The 19,856-nt window shown below is 47.0% G+C and overlaps 1 protein-coding gene across 1 annotated transcript; it reads right to left on the reverse strand.

Moving 5' to 3' along the window:
- Positions 1–2,572: 2,572 nt before the first annotated feature.
- Positions 2,573–17,170, reverse strand: LOC8030748 (translation initiation factor IF-2). Its single transcript, XM_042286945.1, has 6 exons — positions 17,089–17,170; positions 16,895–16,993; positions 16,692–16,835; positions 15,834–16,055; positions 14,837–14,928; positions 2,573–2,636 (listed from the first exon to the last, which is right to left on the reverse strand). Exons 1-6 carry the CDS (start codon positions 17,168–17,170, stop codon positions 2,583–2,585), a joined length of 693 nt encoding a protein of 230 aa, XP_042142879.1. The 3' UTR covers positions 2,573–2,582.
- Positions 17,171–19,856: the final 2,686 nt, after the last annotated feature.

Below are 19,856 nucleotides of genomic sequence, written 5' to 3' on the forward strand. Positions count from 1 at the left end.
GGCGAGGTGTCCTGAGGCGCCGAGGTTTGTTTACTAAAAACCGAGAGTGAGCATGTTAGTGTCCGCAAGTTCCCTCCGAAATACTTTTTCTCTCCTTTGGTGTGCGGCGGGACCCCTCATTCTTTAACGGCGTCGGCGGGTTGGCGCAGTCAACGTCGTCTGCTTTACGTCTGCTAGTCAAAGCGATGGCTGCTTTACCTTTCCTGCGTCTGTCGCAGATTCACCGCTTTTTCACCGGCGAGAGTCACCGTTGCCTCCGGAAACAAGGAGATAACAAGAGGAAGACATTGACCTCTTAATCTATAATTGAGGTCAGCGATCAAAGTATAATACGGGAAGGGTTCACAAGGATCGCGCGGGCATATTCTATTCAGCACGCCAGCCGGTCGTGGTCAGACGGTCGCGGAGTCGCGCGGAGTGCCTGTTAGGCCTAACTGCCGTACTCGCTTGGTCGTGTTCGGTTTAATCGTGGCCATTGGAGCTTTTCCTGGGCATTTGTGGATCCAGCGTTCTTGTTCGTCGTGGTCTGTTTCAAGTACTTTTTTCTTGCTGCTTGATGTCGGGACGCGTGAGAAGCCCACGTAGAAAAATAAACGTCCGTGGGTCGTCGCGACCGCGACGCTGTCGGCCACGCGAGCTTCGGAGCTGTCGTAGGATTTCGTCGCAACCTGCGCAAAGCTTACGAAAATTTCGTTTCATTTTGTGAATCTGGCCTTCCGAAAGTCGCAGGAAAGGTAAGACAGACGCGGACGACGTTGCGAGCAGACGACGTTGCAAAGGAGCAGACGACGCTCAGAGAGGGGGTCGCAATCAGCCAATCAGGGCTCGGCGTTGTGACGTCACCGCTACCCCCTGCGCAAGGAGCAGACGAACTTGCCCTCCGCATTGAGAAAGGCTTGCGTCGCAGGCGTCGATGTCGGCGCAACAGCAGGATCGAGCGCTGGGGCGAGACTGACTCCGGACCGCCACTCGGAGCACCTTTTGCGCCCGCGTGGGTTTCTGGAACATTCGGCGTAGAACGTTCGGCGCGTAGAGCATTCGTAACTCCGATCAGACGACAAGGTTCTCGAACTTGCGAGAATGTCAACCGAACGCGGCGTCAGCGTTCGGGTGGAGTCCGTGTTCTCCGGTGAGGGGGAGGAGGGGCTCTTTTGTTACCACTCCGGCCTGCATGAACAATGCAGCAAACATGATGCTCAGCTCGGCACAAAAGCCCAAGTGGGTCAAGCTCGCAACCTCTGACGACTGCTTTCGGGAGAGATCCGGCACTTGACGCCACTTCACTAATTGTCGGTATTTTCTATTACACTGTGCCCCGCGCTCTATTAAAAAAAATGACATGAACATGAGCGTGTGCGCAGGTCTTGTGTTGGGTAAACGCCGAGCTGTGGGGGCAACAAACGGGTCAGAGCACCTCGCCAATAGTGACATTGCTGAATATCACGTCCTGTGGCGCACCTTAGACGCATCGTTTAACTACAATCCATATTTCGTATATGAAGAGTTCACTATAAACGAACTTGGGATACGGATATGAGAGAATGAATAACAAAGAGAACCTATATAATAGCCACGGCAGTGGTCGCAGCTTATTCAAGTAGGTAGCGTTCAGAAAGGCACTCAACGTTGCGGACCATTTGTTGGCATTTCGAGAGGTCATCCAGTTCGTAGTTAGTTTCCTGCACTGTTCTCTGCTTATCAATGTTCGCTTACCGACAGTGTTCGTGAGAGCAATAGGTGATGGACTGACGACAAAAAGAAGAGAAACAAAAGAAAACCTTGACGTATTGCCCCAGCGGGGTCAAATATACAAAAAGCAAAACAGAATTTTTTTTTGTTTCTTTTTGTGTGTGTGTGTGTGACCACTTTCCATTTTCTTCTATTAGTTGTTTTCTTGACACTCAAGTCTGCATTGTGGTCGTAGGCCGTTTCCAGGTCCGCGTTGCGCTCAGGGTGGCATCTTTACTTCCGTAAATTCACACCTTTTGTTTGAGGATTTTTTGGGAGGAAACTCTATGGAAACAAAAGGTGCCTTTGGGAAGGCGAGGGGAAAACCTTAATTGGTACGAACTTTGGGCTAAAATGTGAGTCACGATCGGCAAAAAAAAAAAGCGATGTTTCCACGAGCTCATTCAAAGACACCGTAGCTAATCGGAGCTAGCAACAGGATTTGGTTGCTCGAAAGAATGCTCACGCTTGCTCGTGCCACGCCCACGCCACTTCACACCGAAAAACTCGGAAAATGGCGGAATGTCAAAAATGTTTTTAAGATAATGAGTACTCGGAATTGTAATTAAACTAGATTATCAAATACTCTCGATCAAAAGTATTAGCAAGATACCCAAGATACTTCATAAAGTATTTAAAATACAGTATCTTGAGTAGGGTATTTGAGATAGGCACAAGTCTGCTGCCAGCTTACAGATGGTACCACGGTGAAAGAGATACACGAGCCACGAATTGTAGCACCGCTCTGGGAGCCACTGGAAGAAGCGAGCGATCGCCACACCTTGCCATCTAGCCGAGCATCCTTTCCAAAAGCTGCAACGCACCTTCCTCATCCGGCGCTTTCGAGCTCGTTTTCAACCACTGTCCCAAGCCATTACAGCGACGCTGATGAACCGACGTACGAGTGCCTGCATGTTTGTGCGGAAACAATGGATCCTTTGTTTTCGGTCTTCACACCTGCACCGCGTGCGGGCTTCGGTGATTTCTGCGAACCATGCATACAACGAAACTGCTCTCCCGGTTCTCTCCAAGCTGTCCAGGTGGTCTCATTGTCTCGACAGCACATTCAATCGGGGGTTCTAAGCCCCGAAACGATCCTTTTATCTCCGTTTACTAGCACGGGGATTAAACTGCTTGTCGACAACACTCTCGCGTTCTAATTTACTATACGCTACCTCTATTCTTCCTCATAACAGACTACAATGCCACTTTGTATAAAGCTCTCCAACTATAGTCTCTCTCAGATACATTTTACGCATAGGCCAGGGGCGCATGCAGGTGTACCCAAAGGGAGGGGGGTTAGCGTACCGGAAGTTAGAGAAAACATCCCCTAGGCCGTTTTCCACGCACAAAATTTTACACATGCGGAATTCAAGCCCGGTAAGGAGGCGTTATGTTAAAACGCGCCCCAATGATATACACGCAACGCCCACCATTTTTTTTTTTTTTTTTTTTATGACAAGTTTGTTATTTGCCGCACCTTGGTGAACAAGCTGCTCCAGCGTGGCGGGTCACTTTATTCGGAATCTGTTGAAGAATTTTGGCTGTTCGCCAAAGCAGCACGTCAGAAAAGAAAAAGAAAAAAAAAAACGTAGGATTTATTTTATATTCAAATTCTGTTTATCATTCTTCAGGTAAACAGGCTGCACATATGTTTGCAAGTCACTTTAGCTCCTGTTTTTTTTTTTTTGTTTTGTTTTTTGTTTTTTAGTTCATCGACAAATGAAATTGCCTTAGAAACGATGAAAATGTTTATTCAACAATTAATGACCTGGATTTCTTTTCCTTTTGCGATATCAGTGATGATTAAGTTTTACTCGTGACTAGGGGCTTAAGCCTAAGCGGTCTTCTGGCAGCGATATTATCGCGAGTTTTACTATCGAAGGTTGCGCAAATATTCTTCCTCCTATTTTTCGGTGCACTTCTAATTTTTAGTTCGTTATTTTTCAGCAGCAAGGGGGAGAAGCGAGTGTAGTACCAGTATTGAAAGCAGGATACGCTTTCCAGCTGAATAACTACCGACCGGTGTCTCTTCTTATTGGTTTGTCGAAGATTTCTTGAAACCATAGTATATAGGCGAATGTCGATTTATTTTCGCCAAAAGATGAATTCGGTCCAACATGGATTTGTAAGAAAAAGGTCAGTTGAAACCAACCTTTGTGCTTTTTTTTTTTTGTATTACTCATCACCGGTATTTGTTCAACAAGGTCAACTTGAGATCGTGTACTTCGATATGTCGAAGTCCTTCTATACGGTAAATCATTTTTTTTATTATTGTCGAAATTTCAGTTGTATGGCCTATGCCCCCAGTATATTACCTGTTTTAAATCGTGCCTATCTTCACGTCAAAATGCGGTTCGCATTTCGGATACATTTTCTGATCATTACACTTCAACACCAGGTGTTCCACGGGGTTCGAATCTAGGGCCTCTTTCTTTTCTGATTGTTCTAATTGATATTGTTTCCGCTCTTAGAGGTGCTAAGATTATTTTGTTTGCCGATGATATCAAGCTTTATCGGTTCGTGGCTCTGACGATTGTTTATTGCTCAGGAAGATGTTAATCATGTGTCAATGTAGTAGCTCAAGCAATCTTTTATTTCTTAACCCGCAGAAAACTAAAATTATTTTCTGGTCCAGGAAGCGAGATCGTATTGATTCTCGTTATACTCCTTCCGGAAAAAACATGATTCCGCGTGTATCTACATTTCGCAACCTTGGCGTACGTTCTTGCAGGTAGCCGTCTTACTTTCAAAGACTAGGCTACGTCAATTGTCGCTAGTTCCCTACGAATGTTGGGGCTGGTTTCCCGTATGGCGCGTCAGATTTCTGGGTTTCGATGTTTAGTTCATTTATATTGCTCCTTTCTACATTCAAAGCTTGAATTTAGTTCCCTGGTATGAAACTCTTTCAATGTGAGCAACAAAATTAACGCGTTCAGAAGCCTATAGCCGCCTCGGTGGCTCCGAGGCGAGAGCGCCGGCCTACGGATCCCCAGGTGGCGGGTTCGAATCCCGACCGCGGTGCCCGGAATATGAGAGAGGCTTATTGCGGAGAAGGCGCCGTGTAACCGAGCTTTCGGCTGCACGTCAAAAGATCCCCAGGTGGTCAAAATTAATCCTCAGTCCTCCGCTGGGGCGTGCCAGATGCCCGTCGTAGGTTTGGCACGTAAAAAACCCCAAATTGTTTTTTCGAATCGTCTATGGTAGATACTTCAATAGTCGTTGCTATTATAGCTACGATTCGATCTGAAGTATCTTGAGTTAAACGAGCTACCGAAGTGGACGAGTCAATCCTGATTTTTTGTTTTTATGCAAAGTCATTATTGGAAAAATCGGTAGTATTTCACTGGTACCGTCTGTGAACTTTCATGTTCCTGTTCGGAAGGCTAGGTGTTTTACCCGCAATTTTACCCGAACACCCTATGTCATGCTCCATTCATCTCTAGAGTTCAGTCGCTTTATGAATTAATTTCTAACCACGATATGGTCATATATACAGATAATGTATTGTGAAAAGTAAAATATCGGTAGCATTTGATGCTCTGTTTTGCTTGCTTCTGTGCGCTTCTTTTTTTTTTTCGATTACAAGCTTACAGTTTTTGTAATAGCAATTCGATGAATTTGTACCGTATAATCTTGTTTTTATAGCAATGCTTATACCGTGTTAATGGATATGCACTGTATGGTCTTGTTCATGATAGTGATGACTATACAGTTTGAGGGCGAAACTGTTCAGTGTCTTTAAGTATTCGGTCAATGCTTTGGTTTCCATATGTGTTTTCAGTGTTCCAATCAGAAAGCTTCTATGACTGCTTTTGGACACTATCAAAAAATGAAGTATTGTTATTGTTATTGTTATTATTATGACACGTAGAGAAAAGCACATTGGGTGTTATTTTTTAAAACAGCCCACAGTGTCAGTGGCTGTCTTGATTTGCTAAGAAACATATCATTCAGAGTCCCACACACGGCGACGCGATCCGAGATGCCTTTTTATGTACACTGCAACTCAAGGAATCATGATTTATTGTCTCGTATGGCGAACACATATAATGGTCATGCCAGTGGCCTGGATATTTTTGGTGGATATAAAGAAAGCTTTCTAAAATCGCTTCGTGCGCTATATGGACCTAAACGAGTGTGGTGTGTCCTTTGTCTCGCTTTCGATGTTCCTTCCTATTGTGCTGAATATGACAGTGTGTCCTTTTCATCTCTCCGCTTACCACAGTGACTGTTCAACTTCCTACTTGTTATTGTGCAGCTGATGTCTTTGCAAAGCTGAGTTTGAGTACCGGCGTTGCTTCGATTTTCGTGCGATCATTTTAGATGTTGCGTGTAGTGTGTACGTTTCTTTTTTTTTTGTATGTGTTATTATTAAAATTAAAAGGGTCATTCCTGGGGACTGAATAAAACTTATTCTTGATTCTTGATTGGTTGCTTTTATTATAATAACTCGCTTCCACAGGCCGCATCAGCTTATATTTTCGTTTTTTTTTTTTTTCAATAAATATGTTTGAATTACAATCAAACAGCCTGTATGTGATAGCCCAAGTCCTGGGATAAACGAAACGTCGCTTTAAAAATTGGAGCTCCAGAGTTTTATACAAAAATATTTCTAAAGGTGCCACCTGCTGGAATGCGTCAAAAGCTTCCTGTGAGGTTTCGACGAATTTGGCCTTTATTTACTAACTGTACAGTTATTTCACACCACTAATATCTTTATATGTTTTCAACACGATTACAGACTATTTTTTTTTTATCAATAGCTTATTTTGAGATTTTACTATTTATGTTTCACAAAATCGAGAAATTGCCAATTGCTTCAACTTTAAATTGCTGTAGAAACAGAACCGTTAAGAAATATGACATGAAAGCTTCATCCGTCTCACTTTATTCGTAACTTCATAAACTATCTGATTATACTATATTGTTAGTGTGTGCGTGTTTTGTTAAATTAGTAATGTCCCGTTCTAAATTTGTTAAAAAAATGTGACCTTTAAGATTTTTAAAATAAATTATTTTTAAAAAGGGAATTTTTATTTGTATGTTTAATTTTGGTGTCGGTTTCCCATGACGTTAACATTCACCGGATATAACTATTGACTGACTTTATTTTGTTGCATTCTGGAGACAACCAGTTAAATAAGCCTCTTTGCTGCTCGAAACTTGTAAAGAACCTAAAATTTCGAGGTATTTGAGGCGGATTTCCTCGAAAACGCCATTATTTCATTTCTTTACTTGTTTCTCACTCGTGGATTTCTCATAAGGTACAGGATCCCTGCATATAAATATAGTTTGACCTTTGCGTCGTATTTTCGAGACAGTCAGTTACATAAGACGCTTTTGACTCGACTCACAATCTTTGTCTCCGGGATGCAGGCTTCACCGCAACGTAGTTGGCGGGCTAAAGATTTTTTGTAAAATCTACGTTACGCTCGGAAGAGTGACGTAATTGTTTGCATCATGTCGCCGCTATGTCGGCAACGCGGCCTTGGGTGGTGCGTCAACGACACAAGCGACGACGTGACTGAAACCACTACACGTCGCTCTTGTAAGAGTCATTGTGGGTAAGGTTGCGGCGTTCTTTTTGGACGAAATTTTTAAATCGGGCTAAAAAGCGCGAACAACTAATATCTAAAATAAAACTAGTACATGTTTGCATATTCTTTCCATTCAATGTCTAGCCTTTTATCGCGACATCTTCCACTCTCTCGCTTTCACTCTCATCCAATGAAACACGTCGTTGGATGCACGTTAGGTAAAATAAACGAAATTAAATGTTCGGGATATGCGCAAAAGAAGTTCGGGAAAGGGAGTGATTCCTCCCTCCCCTTTTCTCCTACCGCTTGCGTTCCGCTCTTGCTCCTGTACCTTCAAAAACACTGCGCAGGACTACAGGCTGTTGCGGGTAAAAGAAAATAAAAAAAAAAAAAAGCCGGACCAACCTTTCTCACAAAGCCCTCCACTTTTTCCATTTAAGCAGAGCGAACACTAAGAGGTAAATTTCAGTCAATATGAACGTGTCTTTTTTTTAACATTTCTTCTGTGCTTTTCGGCTATTCTGCGGTCCAATAACCGCAGACGCCACGATCCCACAAAGACGATCAAGCAGTGCCAAAAAGTGTCACCGAGCGTGCTGGCGCACACCTGCTCGGAGCACGTAGAGCGAAAGCTCGCGCTGCAGAACCCAGGATCCTGGGTTCAATCCCCTGCCCGTTTCAACCTGGATGGGCATCGTACCGGCGTGCGGTCGTGTATCACTACCGCGTGGTGCACATTAAAGACCCCAGGCTTGTACTGCATTGGCTAAATTTCTCATGTACAGCTGAGGGACAAGTCGCCCGTTGAGGCAGACTAAGTTCACGTTGTTTAAACTTACTCTAAGAAATGCGTGCGCTTATACTTACCCGCAAAACACTCAAAAAGCCAATCTCTGCGATCTACAAGATTAGCGAATTATGAGGCGGAACATCTATTTAGACTTAAAAATGAAGTCTGCACTGTGGCATTACGCAATGCGAGCAGGACGTTTTACATTGCGTAAAGCCACAGCGCAGACTTCATTTTTAGGTCTAAACGGATGCTCCGCCTCATCATTCGCTGAGCTGATTTCGTAGGTCGTAGAGATTGGCCCTTCGAGTGCTTTGAGGGTAAGTAGACGCGCAAGCATTTCATAAAGTGTACACACACACACCATCTTTTTTTTTTTTTTTTAAGTGTCATGGCATTTGTTCTTTTCGAGGGTATCACCGACTTAACCAATCAGGCACAGTTGATGCGTCACAATCCCTTCTTTCTGTGATTGGTTTAGCTGGCGATAGGAAAGGCACAAAGGAGCGCCGTGACGAAGCACATTTGTTGCCGATCGATTGGCTCCATCGCAGTGTCGGCCCCGGTAGGACCTAGAGGACAAAGGACTCTGGTGTCACATACCTTATGGATTGAATGGCCATAAAGACTCACGAGCGTTCTGGTTTAATCGTGGCCTTGCCAACCTCCGGACCTCGTGACGCACTTCATTGTCTTCTCGAACCATGTACGCGGGACGCAACACCTTCCCTTTCGAAGCATCGATGTCCATAACGTGTCGGCGGTTTAGAAGCCCTTTCACTTCGGATGACCGCCGCATCGTTGCCCGAAGATGAGGCTGGTGGCCCGTCGTCTTTTACAAGAGTCCTCGTGCGTTCTTTGCGGATGCCTGGTCGTACGGCGTAATGCATCATGTTCAGTTTGTATTACGTATGACCGTGGTCCCCTGGACGGCTGTAACCCCACACCTTCATACGCGGCGCCCGCATGCGTCCAAACCGTTCATCTAGGAGCCAGTTCGGCTCTGTTTCGTGCCTTGTGGCGCTCGTTGTAGTGGCTCGCCTCTTTGGCCTTCACTACATCATGACTTTTCGGGTGTTCAGCGACGCAGTTCCCATTGGGTTTGAGAAGACGCGGTGAACTGTAGATCTTAGCCTCCGTCCCATCGGAAGTTCCGCCGGTGAATATCCCTCTTCTGGCGTAGACCTGTGAGCCACAACAGCTTGTGCGGGATCTTTCGACTTTTTTTTTTAGCAAGATCGTTGCAGTCTGGGCTCCTCGCTCCGCCTCGCCGTTGCTTTGGGAGTAATAGGAACTTAATGTAACGTGTCGAATTCGTAATTCGTGCGTGAACATCTTGAAATCGTTGGATTCTAACTGGGGTCCACCGTCAGAACGAATCACATCTATAATACCAAATAGCGCGAATAGTTCCCTCGGCGCTTCGATGACATCCTTTGATGTCGTCTTGTGAAGCTCCTTCAATTCGAAAAAAACTGATAAAGTAGTCAATAACTACCAAGTAGTTCTCTCCATCTAACATAAAGTGATCCATGCCACTTTCTTGCCACGGACGCTCGGGGACAAGGTCTTTGAAGCAATGGCTCCGCACCTGGTCGACGGCAATCACCAGATTCAAGACTACATTTTTATGTAGTCTTGAATCTGGTGATTGATACCGGCCACCACACAGAGTCCTTCACCCTGGCTCTGCATCGCACGATGCCCTGATGCCCACTGCGTAGGCGTTCGAGAATATCTTGCCGTAAACACAGGTGGAATGAAAAGTTGGTTATTTATCATTAGAAACCCTTGAACTGAGGTTAGTTCCGAGGCCACGCTGCCATACTGCCTAACTTTTGGTGGTAAGTTAGCCAGCACAGGGCACTGGCTTTGGCTCCGTGCCGTGCCGTGGTCACATCCTTGTTGAGCTCTGACCTGAGTTTGTCGGGGAGCTTACAGGATGTGGGCACGAGTTCCACTGCTAGAAGTTCTAACTTCTTTACATACCTCTCCTCCTTCCGTGTGTGACTTGCTTGTGATGATGGAAGCTTCCGCGTGAGAAGACAGCGGTGTGCATCTCTTTTCCTGGTGTGTAAGATATTGCAAAGTAGTACTCCAGGATCATCATCCGCAAGCGTTGCAAACGTGGCATCATCTCGTCTAGTCGTTTCGTTGAAAACAGCGGCACCAGCGGTGTATGGGCTGTTTAAACATGAAACCTCGGACCCCGCAAGTACCTTCGAGGGTGCTCGCTCGCCCATGTGAGAGCGAGGGCTTCCTTTTCTACTTGAGCATACTTTTGCTCCGCTTCCGTCGTGGCTCCAGAGGTGTAAGCCACAGGCATTGTTTTACCTTCGCCGTCTTGTTGGCGCAGTACGGCCCCGAGACCGTACGATGATGCGTCTGAAGGGTGATGTTCGCTTCAAGGTCATAGTACGCGAGGACTGGAGTCGTACACAGGTCGGCCTTGATCCGTTGAAAGGCGGACTCATGCTGTTCACACCAGCACCAACTTGCGTCCCTGTATAGTAGATCCCTCGGAGGTCCTGTCTTTTGTGCCACCATAGGCAGGAATTTGGCCAAATTATAGACCATTCCGAGAAAAGGTCTTAGATCCTTCAGGTTTTAGGGCGCCGGCATTTTGATGACAGAGGCTGTCTTCTCTGGGTCAGCCGCGAGGCCTGTGCTGTCCGGGATGTGCCCTAAGAACCTAATTATGTTCGTCGCGAACTCACATTTGTTTCCCTTCAAGGTCAAGCCAGCATTTTCTAGACATTGGAGCATCTATTTCAGGTTTATGTTATACTCTTGCCTTTTAGTCCCAAACACCAGTACTTCGTCCATGTGCCATGCTTGACCTGGTACTCCTTCAAAAATGCGGGGCATCTTTTTTTTTTTTTTTTGTAAGAATTCAGGCACCGTGGAAATGCCAAACGGCAACCGTAAGAACTTGAAGCGTCCTAGGAGAATGATGTAGGTCATCAGCTCCCTGGATTCGGGTGCCAAAAGAGCCTGCCAGTTTCCCACGTCTGCGTCCAGCTTCGAGAATATGCGCGCCTCAACAAGTCTTGCCAAGTTTTCTTCGACTGTCGTCACAATGACGCCTTCTCGAACGATCTGGTTGTTAAGTTCTGTATAATCAACGCTGATCCTTAAGCTGTCGTTTTTTTTCTTGGCGACGACCGTTGGAGTAAACCATTGTTTTTCCTCTTCTACCTGCTGGATGACATCCATGTCCAGCATTCGCTGCATTTCCTGGCGGACTTTCCGCAGAACCGGAACAAGCACGTGTTGAGGATATGTGAGTGATCTTGTACTCAGTCCTCATTGTTTGCAAATGGCCCTCGAGAAACAACTCTTAATACTTCGGACACTGGCTGCTGCTGGTGCTGACTTCGTGCAAAAATGGAAGCACGTAAAGGACTTGGATGGCTGGGCGTCAGAGTAGCGCGTATCGGAGCCCTTTAGCAATACAGATACTCTGCTTGGTCGTCTGGTTGTTCTACTGGATGCTCGTGATGAGTTGCCCAAGGGCGTGGAGGTGTGTTTTCCTGGCCGTGAGAAGTTTCTTGTTGGCAACACTCAGGACATCCAAGGTTTTCTCACCGTATTCCATGGCTAAAATCACCAAGACGTCTGCACCGGTGTCGACCTTTAAAGTCACTGTCGTTTGGCCAACTCTGGCCCTGATTGTCCATGATTCGTCGTTTGTTGAATGGCGTACCTGTCGCACGAATAGTTCTTCCACGGCGAACTTCCTTCGCTTCCCAAGGTTGCTTGAGCTTCCGGTCTTGGGCCATGCAAACCGATTGGAAATTACCAATTTTCTTATATCCGTTGCATTTCTTCCCATTTGCCGGGCACTGCGCCCTGCTGTGTCTTAGCAAGCTGCCGCACTATCTGCTGGACCATGAGGCTTCAAACGGCGACGGTTGCTTGGCGTTTCCGCAATGAGTTAGGTTTTGACAGCCACCTTGCCTGTTTCCAACTTCGTCCACAACAGCATGTGCTTCTTCGTCGCCACGTATTTAATTTTTTTGACGTTTGACAGCTTCCGAATTGGGAGCTACTGAAGTGGCCTTCTGGAGCGTGAGTTTTGCGTCAAGTTGCAGCTTTTTGCTTAATTTCTTGTCTAGGAGACCCACGACTAGCCGGTCCCTGATTCTATCTTCGCTTAGGTCATCGTAGTCGCAGGTGTCTGCCATCTTGTGTCAGTTATAAACAACTCTGCCGTCTCATGGGCCTCCTCTTGTATTCGCACGTTAAACTTCGGCCTTTTACAGGTGACGTTTGTATGGCGACAGAAGTGCGCTTCGAACCTGTATTTTACTGCTGCGCAGACGGTCACCTCATCTCTTGTCAACTTAAGTGAAAAGAGCACGTATTCTCTTCCCGTTCCATAGCGTAGAGAAAAGTGTTCGCATGGGTGACTTGGTCTGGGAGATGGAGTCTGGAGATGACACGATAACGCTCCCATCGTGCGATCCACCTCCTCCAATCGTCTGGTTCTCAGAAACAAGGTGACTAAAATAACCAAGCGCGATCTAAAATGGGCCGTGAAAATCGGAGCCTGCACGTAGCAATGGAAATTTTTCATCAAAGGTGTATTTCACAAATCGTTCTCTTTTTCTTGTAAAATTACAAAGCGTAGCTCTTTCTGTAAAAAAAAAAATAGGGCCAAAAAACTTGCCAGGGTCAACGGTGGACGGCGACGCAGACGACTGAGTCGAGCGGCGGGGCGCGTTTGGCGCACGTACTGATAGATGGCGCTGCCTCTCTATCGAGACTGCTCGCGACGACCGTTATCTACTAAAATGAACAAAATATTTTTGTAGTGTATCTTTGTTTTAAAAAATAAATGCAGACATGAAAAACAAAACTTGAAGTTAAAAACAAAATGCTGTTGCATAACGACGGCGTTTTTGCTGCCGACAGATTTCGTCCGCGTGTCGTCTGCTTTCTTTCGCTGGTCGGCTGCACTTTCCGACGCTGCTCCCGACGCCATCCATCAATACGCGCGCCAAACGCACCCCGCAACTCGACTTGGTCGTCTGCGTCGCCGCCCGCCGTTCAGCCTGGCAAGCTTTTTGGCCCTATTTTTTTACGGAAAGGGAGCTACGCTTTGTAACGTCACAAGAAACTTCCGGCCAATGAAATATACCTTTGACGAAAAATTTAGATTGCCACGTGCAGGTGCCGATTTTAACGACCCATTTTAGATCAAACCTGTCTATTTGAGTCACTCTATAGACTGGATAAGAGGAGCATAAAGACTGAAGAGTGTTCTCTTTTAATCATGGCGTTACCCACCTCTGCAGCTCGTGTGCTCGTGACTCACTTCATTGTATTCTTCCACTATTTACACGGGGCACAACTGGAACTAGCTCCCTCCAGATATTTCATCGGATTGATTCCCTGTTCCGGCAGTTTTTCCTCTCATTAGCCACGTTTGTGCGTGAATGTTCCGCTTTCATTCCATGTTTATGCCACGTGTCATTTAGACGTTATTACTTTAGGTTTTTACTGCTCGTACACTTTGCCGTTTCGTTGTTGTTCTTTTTCTTTTTTTCACTCTCCTGTACAACGCCTCAACCCTCGACGACACGTGCAACAAAAAAAAAAAAAAAAGTTCTGCTTTCATGAAGCGCCGAGCAGAGTTTGCGAATACAGCCATAAGCTAAATAAGCCACCAACTGTGTGCAATATGTTCTTTCATCCCAATGCTACCTAAAAGTTTTCCTTTTTTAATATTTTGTTGTGTAAAACTTTTTTCCCACTCATATGGTTTCGGCCTTATCCTTGTCGCTTCAAAGTGAATGAATTAATTACCAGGGCGTGGAGATATCGCCCGAGAGATTGCCAATAAATTTAAAAAAAAAAATCGAAGATGCCCAAATTCGATAAGGTTGCCTGTTTTTCTAGCTACATGCCATCACACATTTCACGATGTTGGGCTTGAATAGAGGCCAATAAACAAAATGTTTCAATTATAAATTATGGTTCTTCGTAGAAAACTATCTTTCCTGCGTAAAGACTCAAAAGAGTTAAAAAAAAAAAAGGTTTTGAGAAAATTAATTTTAAACATGCAATTTTCTCCTTGCTTAAAATTTTTACGGTATGATATCAAAGGATATAATAAAAACAACTGAATGAGTTGAATATATTTGTAAAGAACTCCTTTTCCGCTTTCCACGGACATAGGAATTTCAAATATAACCTAAGCAGGTCGCAAATGGCAGTTTGTCAAAGCTTATTAAAAATCGACTTGAGAGATGAGTTTGATTATTTCTTTAAACAATCATAAAATGCCTCGAAATATCCCAATACATTAAGACCTCTTCACGTTGTCTACAGAGTTATAGACAAAAATTAAAATAACGCAGAGACAAAAACCACGGGAGGAAAGTGACAGACGGGAAAAACGCCCATTTCCACCGCGGCCGCTTCTCCGCTCCATAACTGGAGAACAAAAAATCATCCCAACCCGCGGTTTTCCCCCTTTCTTATATGTAGAAAATTCCCTACAACATACATGTCTTTCGTCAAAATTAGAAATTTCAGGCAATGTATCGCCGAAAGGGTCGCTCACAAGCACTGCGCGCACAAACTTTCTAAACTCGAAACAGAAAACAAAAAGAAAACCTGTAAGCAGTGTTCTCTCTTTCGAGCAAGCAATATTTAATACCTCCCCCTCCCGCCTCCCCTTTTCCCCCTTCCTCACCGAGAACGTAGACCCTGCTACTGCAGACGTCACTGGTAAAATCTAAGAGGACAGAAGGTATAAATTCGCACCCACCATTGCTCGCAAGCGGTCGTCACAGTTCCCTGTCGACGCAGGCTCCGTCCGTGCCAACGAATAATCCTGTTCTTCCGATGCCACGAGACAACCTAAAAGCGTTAAAAAATGCATAAAAAGGGGCGATCTCTATTATTCGCGCAAATATAACGACACCCGCACACGACACCGCGCGGCCATCGACTCAACGCGGGGCCGCCGCCCGCTTCATCCGCTCCGAGCAATCCACGAGGATACGCCTAAATTAATCATTTAAGTGGGCCGACCTTTAGGGCGAACCGCGGGTCTCAGCTTCCAACAAGCGCGCTTCGCCACTACACACACGGAATCTGCGGGAAAGCACCCTTCGCAGGCGCCCGTGCGCGCGCTTTTTCTTCGCGCGTTTTTTGGCTCCACGAATAGCGCGCGGCTAATCAGCGATAATGGACGATTAAAGGGGTGCGACGTACACGGCGGCCAGCGCAGTTAGCGACAGCGTCGGCGGCGCGTTCGAGAAATAAAATAACGACGACAACAAAAGGGAGAGGCGACATATCGCGAGAGAGCGCTCTCTTCAATCGATGCCTTCATCCCGTCGTGGAGTTCCCACCGAGGTGCCTAATCATCGCCCGACAAAGCCGCGAACCTCCGCCGCTCACTTCCAGCGCGTAGCGGTTGACTCGTCACACTTGGCATTCGGCTCAAACCGACAAAACGAAAGCCGCCCGCGCGACGACAAAGTGCTCGTTCTTCTTCTCGGGGATAGGGCTAAAAATAGCGGCGACGGACGGCGGCTCGACGGACCTCCGCGAGGAGCAGGGTCACCTTACGGAAGAAACGCGGCGGCGCGCGCGCACCGTGATATTTCGGCTTCAACGCTCGTCGGTGATTTTCGCGCGGATTTGCGGCGACGCGGCGGACAGTCCGGTCCGCGCTAGTGCGTGTCGTGCGACGCGACAACGGGTTTGCACGGGAGAGAGAGACACTACGGGAAGCGACGGTGACATGTCGCACTCACTGGTCGTCGGCGACGCGACGTTCGGCGGCGTCGGTCCCAGCTCGTCCCGGTAGGCCTGGCATTCGGCCGCTGCTGCTGCGACGGCGTCGGGGCACGGCGGTGCGGCGGCGGCAGGCGGCGCGGCCGTGGCGACGCCTGGCGTCGCCCAACATGGCCGCGGCAGCAGCAGGAACAGCTGGAGCCACTGCGTTCGTGGGAGTTCGGACGCCGGAATCCAGAGGCCTGCGTTGCCCGTGCCGCAAAACAAAGCATCTTGCTTCCTCGTCATGTTTTAAGAGACGTGTCCTTTTTTACGGTTAGGAAGGCTTTGAGCACCCCGAATAAAAAAGAGGCACGTAGGTTCAGCTATTTCTTGCTTTTCTTGCGAAACCAGTAACCGCGGGAATGACGGGTCAACTTCATTTCTATTTGATCATAGAACGCAGCGTACTTTTCATGCAAAACGTTCTCTTTCTTTTTTTTTTTTTTTTTGCATTTTTATTTAAGTTGTGCGCACATAATCGTTAGTCTTTGACCTGTGTTTCCGTTTTTCGCACCGATGGGGAAACAGAGGTGGCCGCGTGATGCCGCGACCGTCGCTAAGCGCTACAAAACCGGTACGGAAAAATTCCGAAGAATCGACTCCCTCGCTGCTTTCCGGTAACACGGAAAACACTACCAATTTCGCTAGACTACACGACTCGCAAGAAAGGGGAGGGGGGGAAGTATGTTTGTTTTGGTTTAAGCAGACGGCAGGCACGTCGCAGGCGCGTCGCACGCAGAGCACCGAACGCAAACAAACGCGTGGCTTACACAAAACGAGAATAAACATTTTTTTTTTTCACGCGCAGAGAGAGAGAGAGAGGAAAGAGAACGCACCGTTCACGTAGCATCCCTTGGCCTCCGGGTCGGGCCCGTTCTCGAAAAGAACTCCGCTGCCCGCAGGCGGGCACGAAGGGACGAGTGGAATCGCAGCTACCGGCACAGCCAGCAGTCCGCCGCTCACGAGACGAGGTGCTCTCCCTGCGGTTGAGAGATCGGTCAAAGCGTCGTACAGCCGCCCGATGTAATCGTTCTCTTACTCGGTTGCGCCGACGGAGGTTGTCGGTGCGAGGACTGGGGCGGCCGAGCCGGCCGAGGTTGCTCAACCAAGTACGACTCCGGCTCGGCTTCCGGGTGGGCTGAAAACAGTTTTGAAAGTACGTTAACCGCAACGGATTCATAACGCACGTGCGTGTATATACTATACAGGACGAAGGAGCCGGCCACTTTTTACGAGTCCCGACAAACAATAGCGGCACGCTGTTCTCCTGTTTTTCTTTTTGTTTCCACCCAGGCACGGTCGAACGAATGCGCATGTCAATACGACCCCAATAACCTCGAGCGCGCGGGGTCATAGAACTCGTAAGCGCCACCGGCAGGTTTTTCTTCCCGCGAGCAGTTCGATAAGTTTCGAAAGAAGAGCACGGGGCCGGAACCACGTTGTTCAAGACACGCGCGTCCCAGTGGAGTCTGCTCCGAGTATCACCTTGTGCTTGACCTCGCACGCTGCCGGTCAATTGTTATCAGAGCTCCAGCGCTACGAGGGCGGCAAGAAAGTGAAAGTGGAACGGGCTAGCTCCTTACCCATGGGAAGCGTCCGCCATTTGGTCCTCTGTTTTTTCTTGCCGCCCATCGACGAGGGTACTCGTGCACGCGCAAAGACGGCTCCGATTTGCGGGGAAGCCGGCGTAGTGCCGGTAGTGCGGCGAACTCGTGGTGCGCGGGCCACTGCCGGGTTTTCATCAGCTTTGATCCCACGTGTGTCGTCCGGGTCACCCAGAGTCACTGGGAGTTACCCGACGGTTGCGGTCGGTGACCGATAGGGAGAGACTCTATTCAACTGCTCTTGCAGTTGGTAGCTGACAGATGGCGGGATGTACCGCCCGATCCAAGGAGAACAGCCGTCTTGCGTTATCTATTCACAGAAAAGACGGGAGCGGGAGTTTCATTTCACCGGTATGCTGAACTTACACTTTATGCTTCATACTTCGTTGCACTTGATTGAAAAAAAAAATAGGAAGCATGAAAAGCTTGCGAGTTCTCCTGAAAAGCGAGGGCCCATAGAGACAAGTGCGCACGTTGCTCACGATGCTTGAAGATAAAAAGACCTTTCTTCAATAAATACCATGTAACATGCTTGGTGAAACCAGTCTTGCACAAACGTGCGCATGTGTAATGGCCGTCCAACTTTGTAAGAATTTACTCCAACACGTTGGATCGCCGTATGTATTTGCTCTTTAGGTACAAAAAAAAAAAAGGAATAACAAAACTTTTTTTTTTTTTTGCGCTTACTACCACGGTATATTTTTCTATGTTTTACTCTTGTTTCACCATGCACGCGTATTACTGACAGTTGCGACTTTATCTTCTTCCGGTTGTCTTTACCACCGCTTTCTTTTTCTATAATGGCCTATCACAAAAGCGTTCCGCAACTGTAGTGCTCTCAGGTTTGAAGAATTCTCTTTCCGTAACCTCTCTCTAACAAGCCATGATGCCCTGAGACTTAGAAGGAAACTTTAAGATATATTAGAAGAGACAGAAGGAAGGTGACAAACAAGCGTCTCAATAAGATTGTAAGATAGAGACCGTTGTTGGTTTTTGGAGGGATTTACTGTGACCGCTCGGACACAGGCCAGAGTCGAATCATCCGGGCTCAGTCTCATGCCGCCCGATCACGATGGTGAGGCCAATGAAAAAGGATGAATGATACCGGTCAAATTTTACAGAACAACGGGTTGTTTCAAACGTGGCCTCACATGCTGAGGAATGACGTCAATAAGCACGCCTGCGGACGACAAGCGAACAAGCGAAAGAAAAATGCCTCTACAATTCTCAACACAAAGACATCTCTTTTTACAGCGGAGCTGTTAAGGGCTGGGTTCCCCAGCTTCGTGTTCGTGGACAAATGAATCTCGACACAACCCTCTAGACAGCTACCGCCATCTATAAGCGACGGCGGCACATAACCACACCTCCACTGTTCTTCCCTCTTCACCAGAGTAAAAAGGCTGAAAGTTTCCATTCTTTTTTTTTTTTTTTTTTGCGACTTTAGAGTTTTATTGAAAAGGGATAGGTGATATGCCATGCTGCCCCAGGAGACTTGGTCTGGCGTTCCCTTCCACACCGTTAAATTGGTCTATCCGAAAAACTTCTCGACAAATACCACTGCGTATATTGGGTTCTGGACCGTACAGGCGGTTAACTGTACCTGGTGGAAACATTGCAAGCTCCCACGGACAAGCGCTGCCTTAGTCGCCACATCCTCCACGTCACCCGACTAAAAAGTACTACCCCCCGCAACATCACAGGACACCCTACCCAAAAAGGTCAGTTGGATTTTTCAGCACTCTTACCACAGGAGAGAGTTTTTAGTGGCATGTGCCCAAGAGCGCCAAGCGATAGAAGAATTCATGCAGAATCGAGTATCTATCGAGTTCTACATGAAGAATAAAGAACTTATTGAGTCGCCCCGCTCCAACAGTGGACCCTACGAAGAAATGACCACGAATGGTGTTGCTTTCAGGAATATTTCACGCACAAGAACGAATTCGAGACTTTCTGAGCTCAGTGAAATTCCCAGACACCACCCTAACAAAGCGAAACGGGTGAGAAAGGATGGCTCACGCGGTCCATCATGACGGCAAGGCATAACATGCCTTCCACATCGACCACCTCGAATGGGAATTCATTGACAGAAGTCGAGAACATGGAAGATGATGGATACCAATTTCAAGGTTCACAAAAAAAAAAAAAAAGAAAGACGACGTGCCAACTCCACTTACCGTCAACAGAAAGCCACGCAAGCAACACAGAGAACACCCAGGCACACGGTCGTACTCAACCGACGTGCAAAAGGCGCGTAGACAACTTCACCGACAGAGACATTGTTGGGGCGATGGAAAAGGCAGGAATTCAAAACAAAGATGACTTCTCCGCCCATCGCAACCAGAAATCTAACACCATTGCTATCACAACAAAGAACCCCCTCCTTACGAATAAACT

Source organism: Ixodes scapularis, unplaced genomic scaffold (assembly GCF_016920785.2).
Source record: "Ixodes scapularis isolate PalLabHiFi unplaced genomic scaffold, ASM1692078v2 PGA_scaffold8__174_contigs__length_109621045, whole genome shotgun sequence".
Lineage (NCBI taxonomy): Eukaryota > Metazoa > Arthropoda > Arachnida > Ixodida > Ixodidae > Ixodes > Ixodes scapularis.

Coding starts and splice junctions, on each gene's coding strand:
- LOC8030748 (XM_042286945.1), bottom strand. CDS start 17,170: ATGCGCATTCGTTCGACCGTGCCTGGGTGGAAACAAAAAGAAAAACAG. Junction 16,994..17,088: donor GCTATTGTTTGTCGGGACTC/GTAAAAAGTGGC, acceptor AACTGTTTTCAG/CCCACCCGGAAGCCGAGCCG. Junction 14,929..15,833: donor CGTCGCGTCGCCGACGACCA/GTGAGTGCGACA, acceptor TAACGCTTTTAG/GTTGTCTCGTGGCATCGGAA.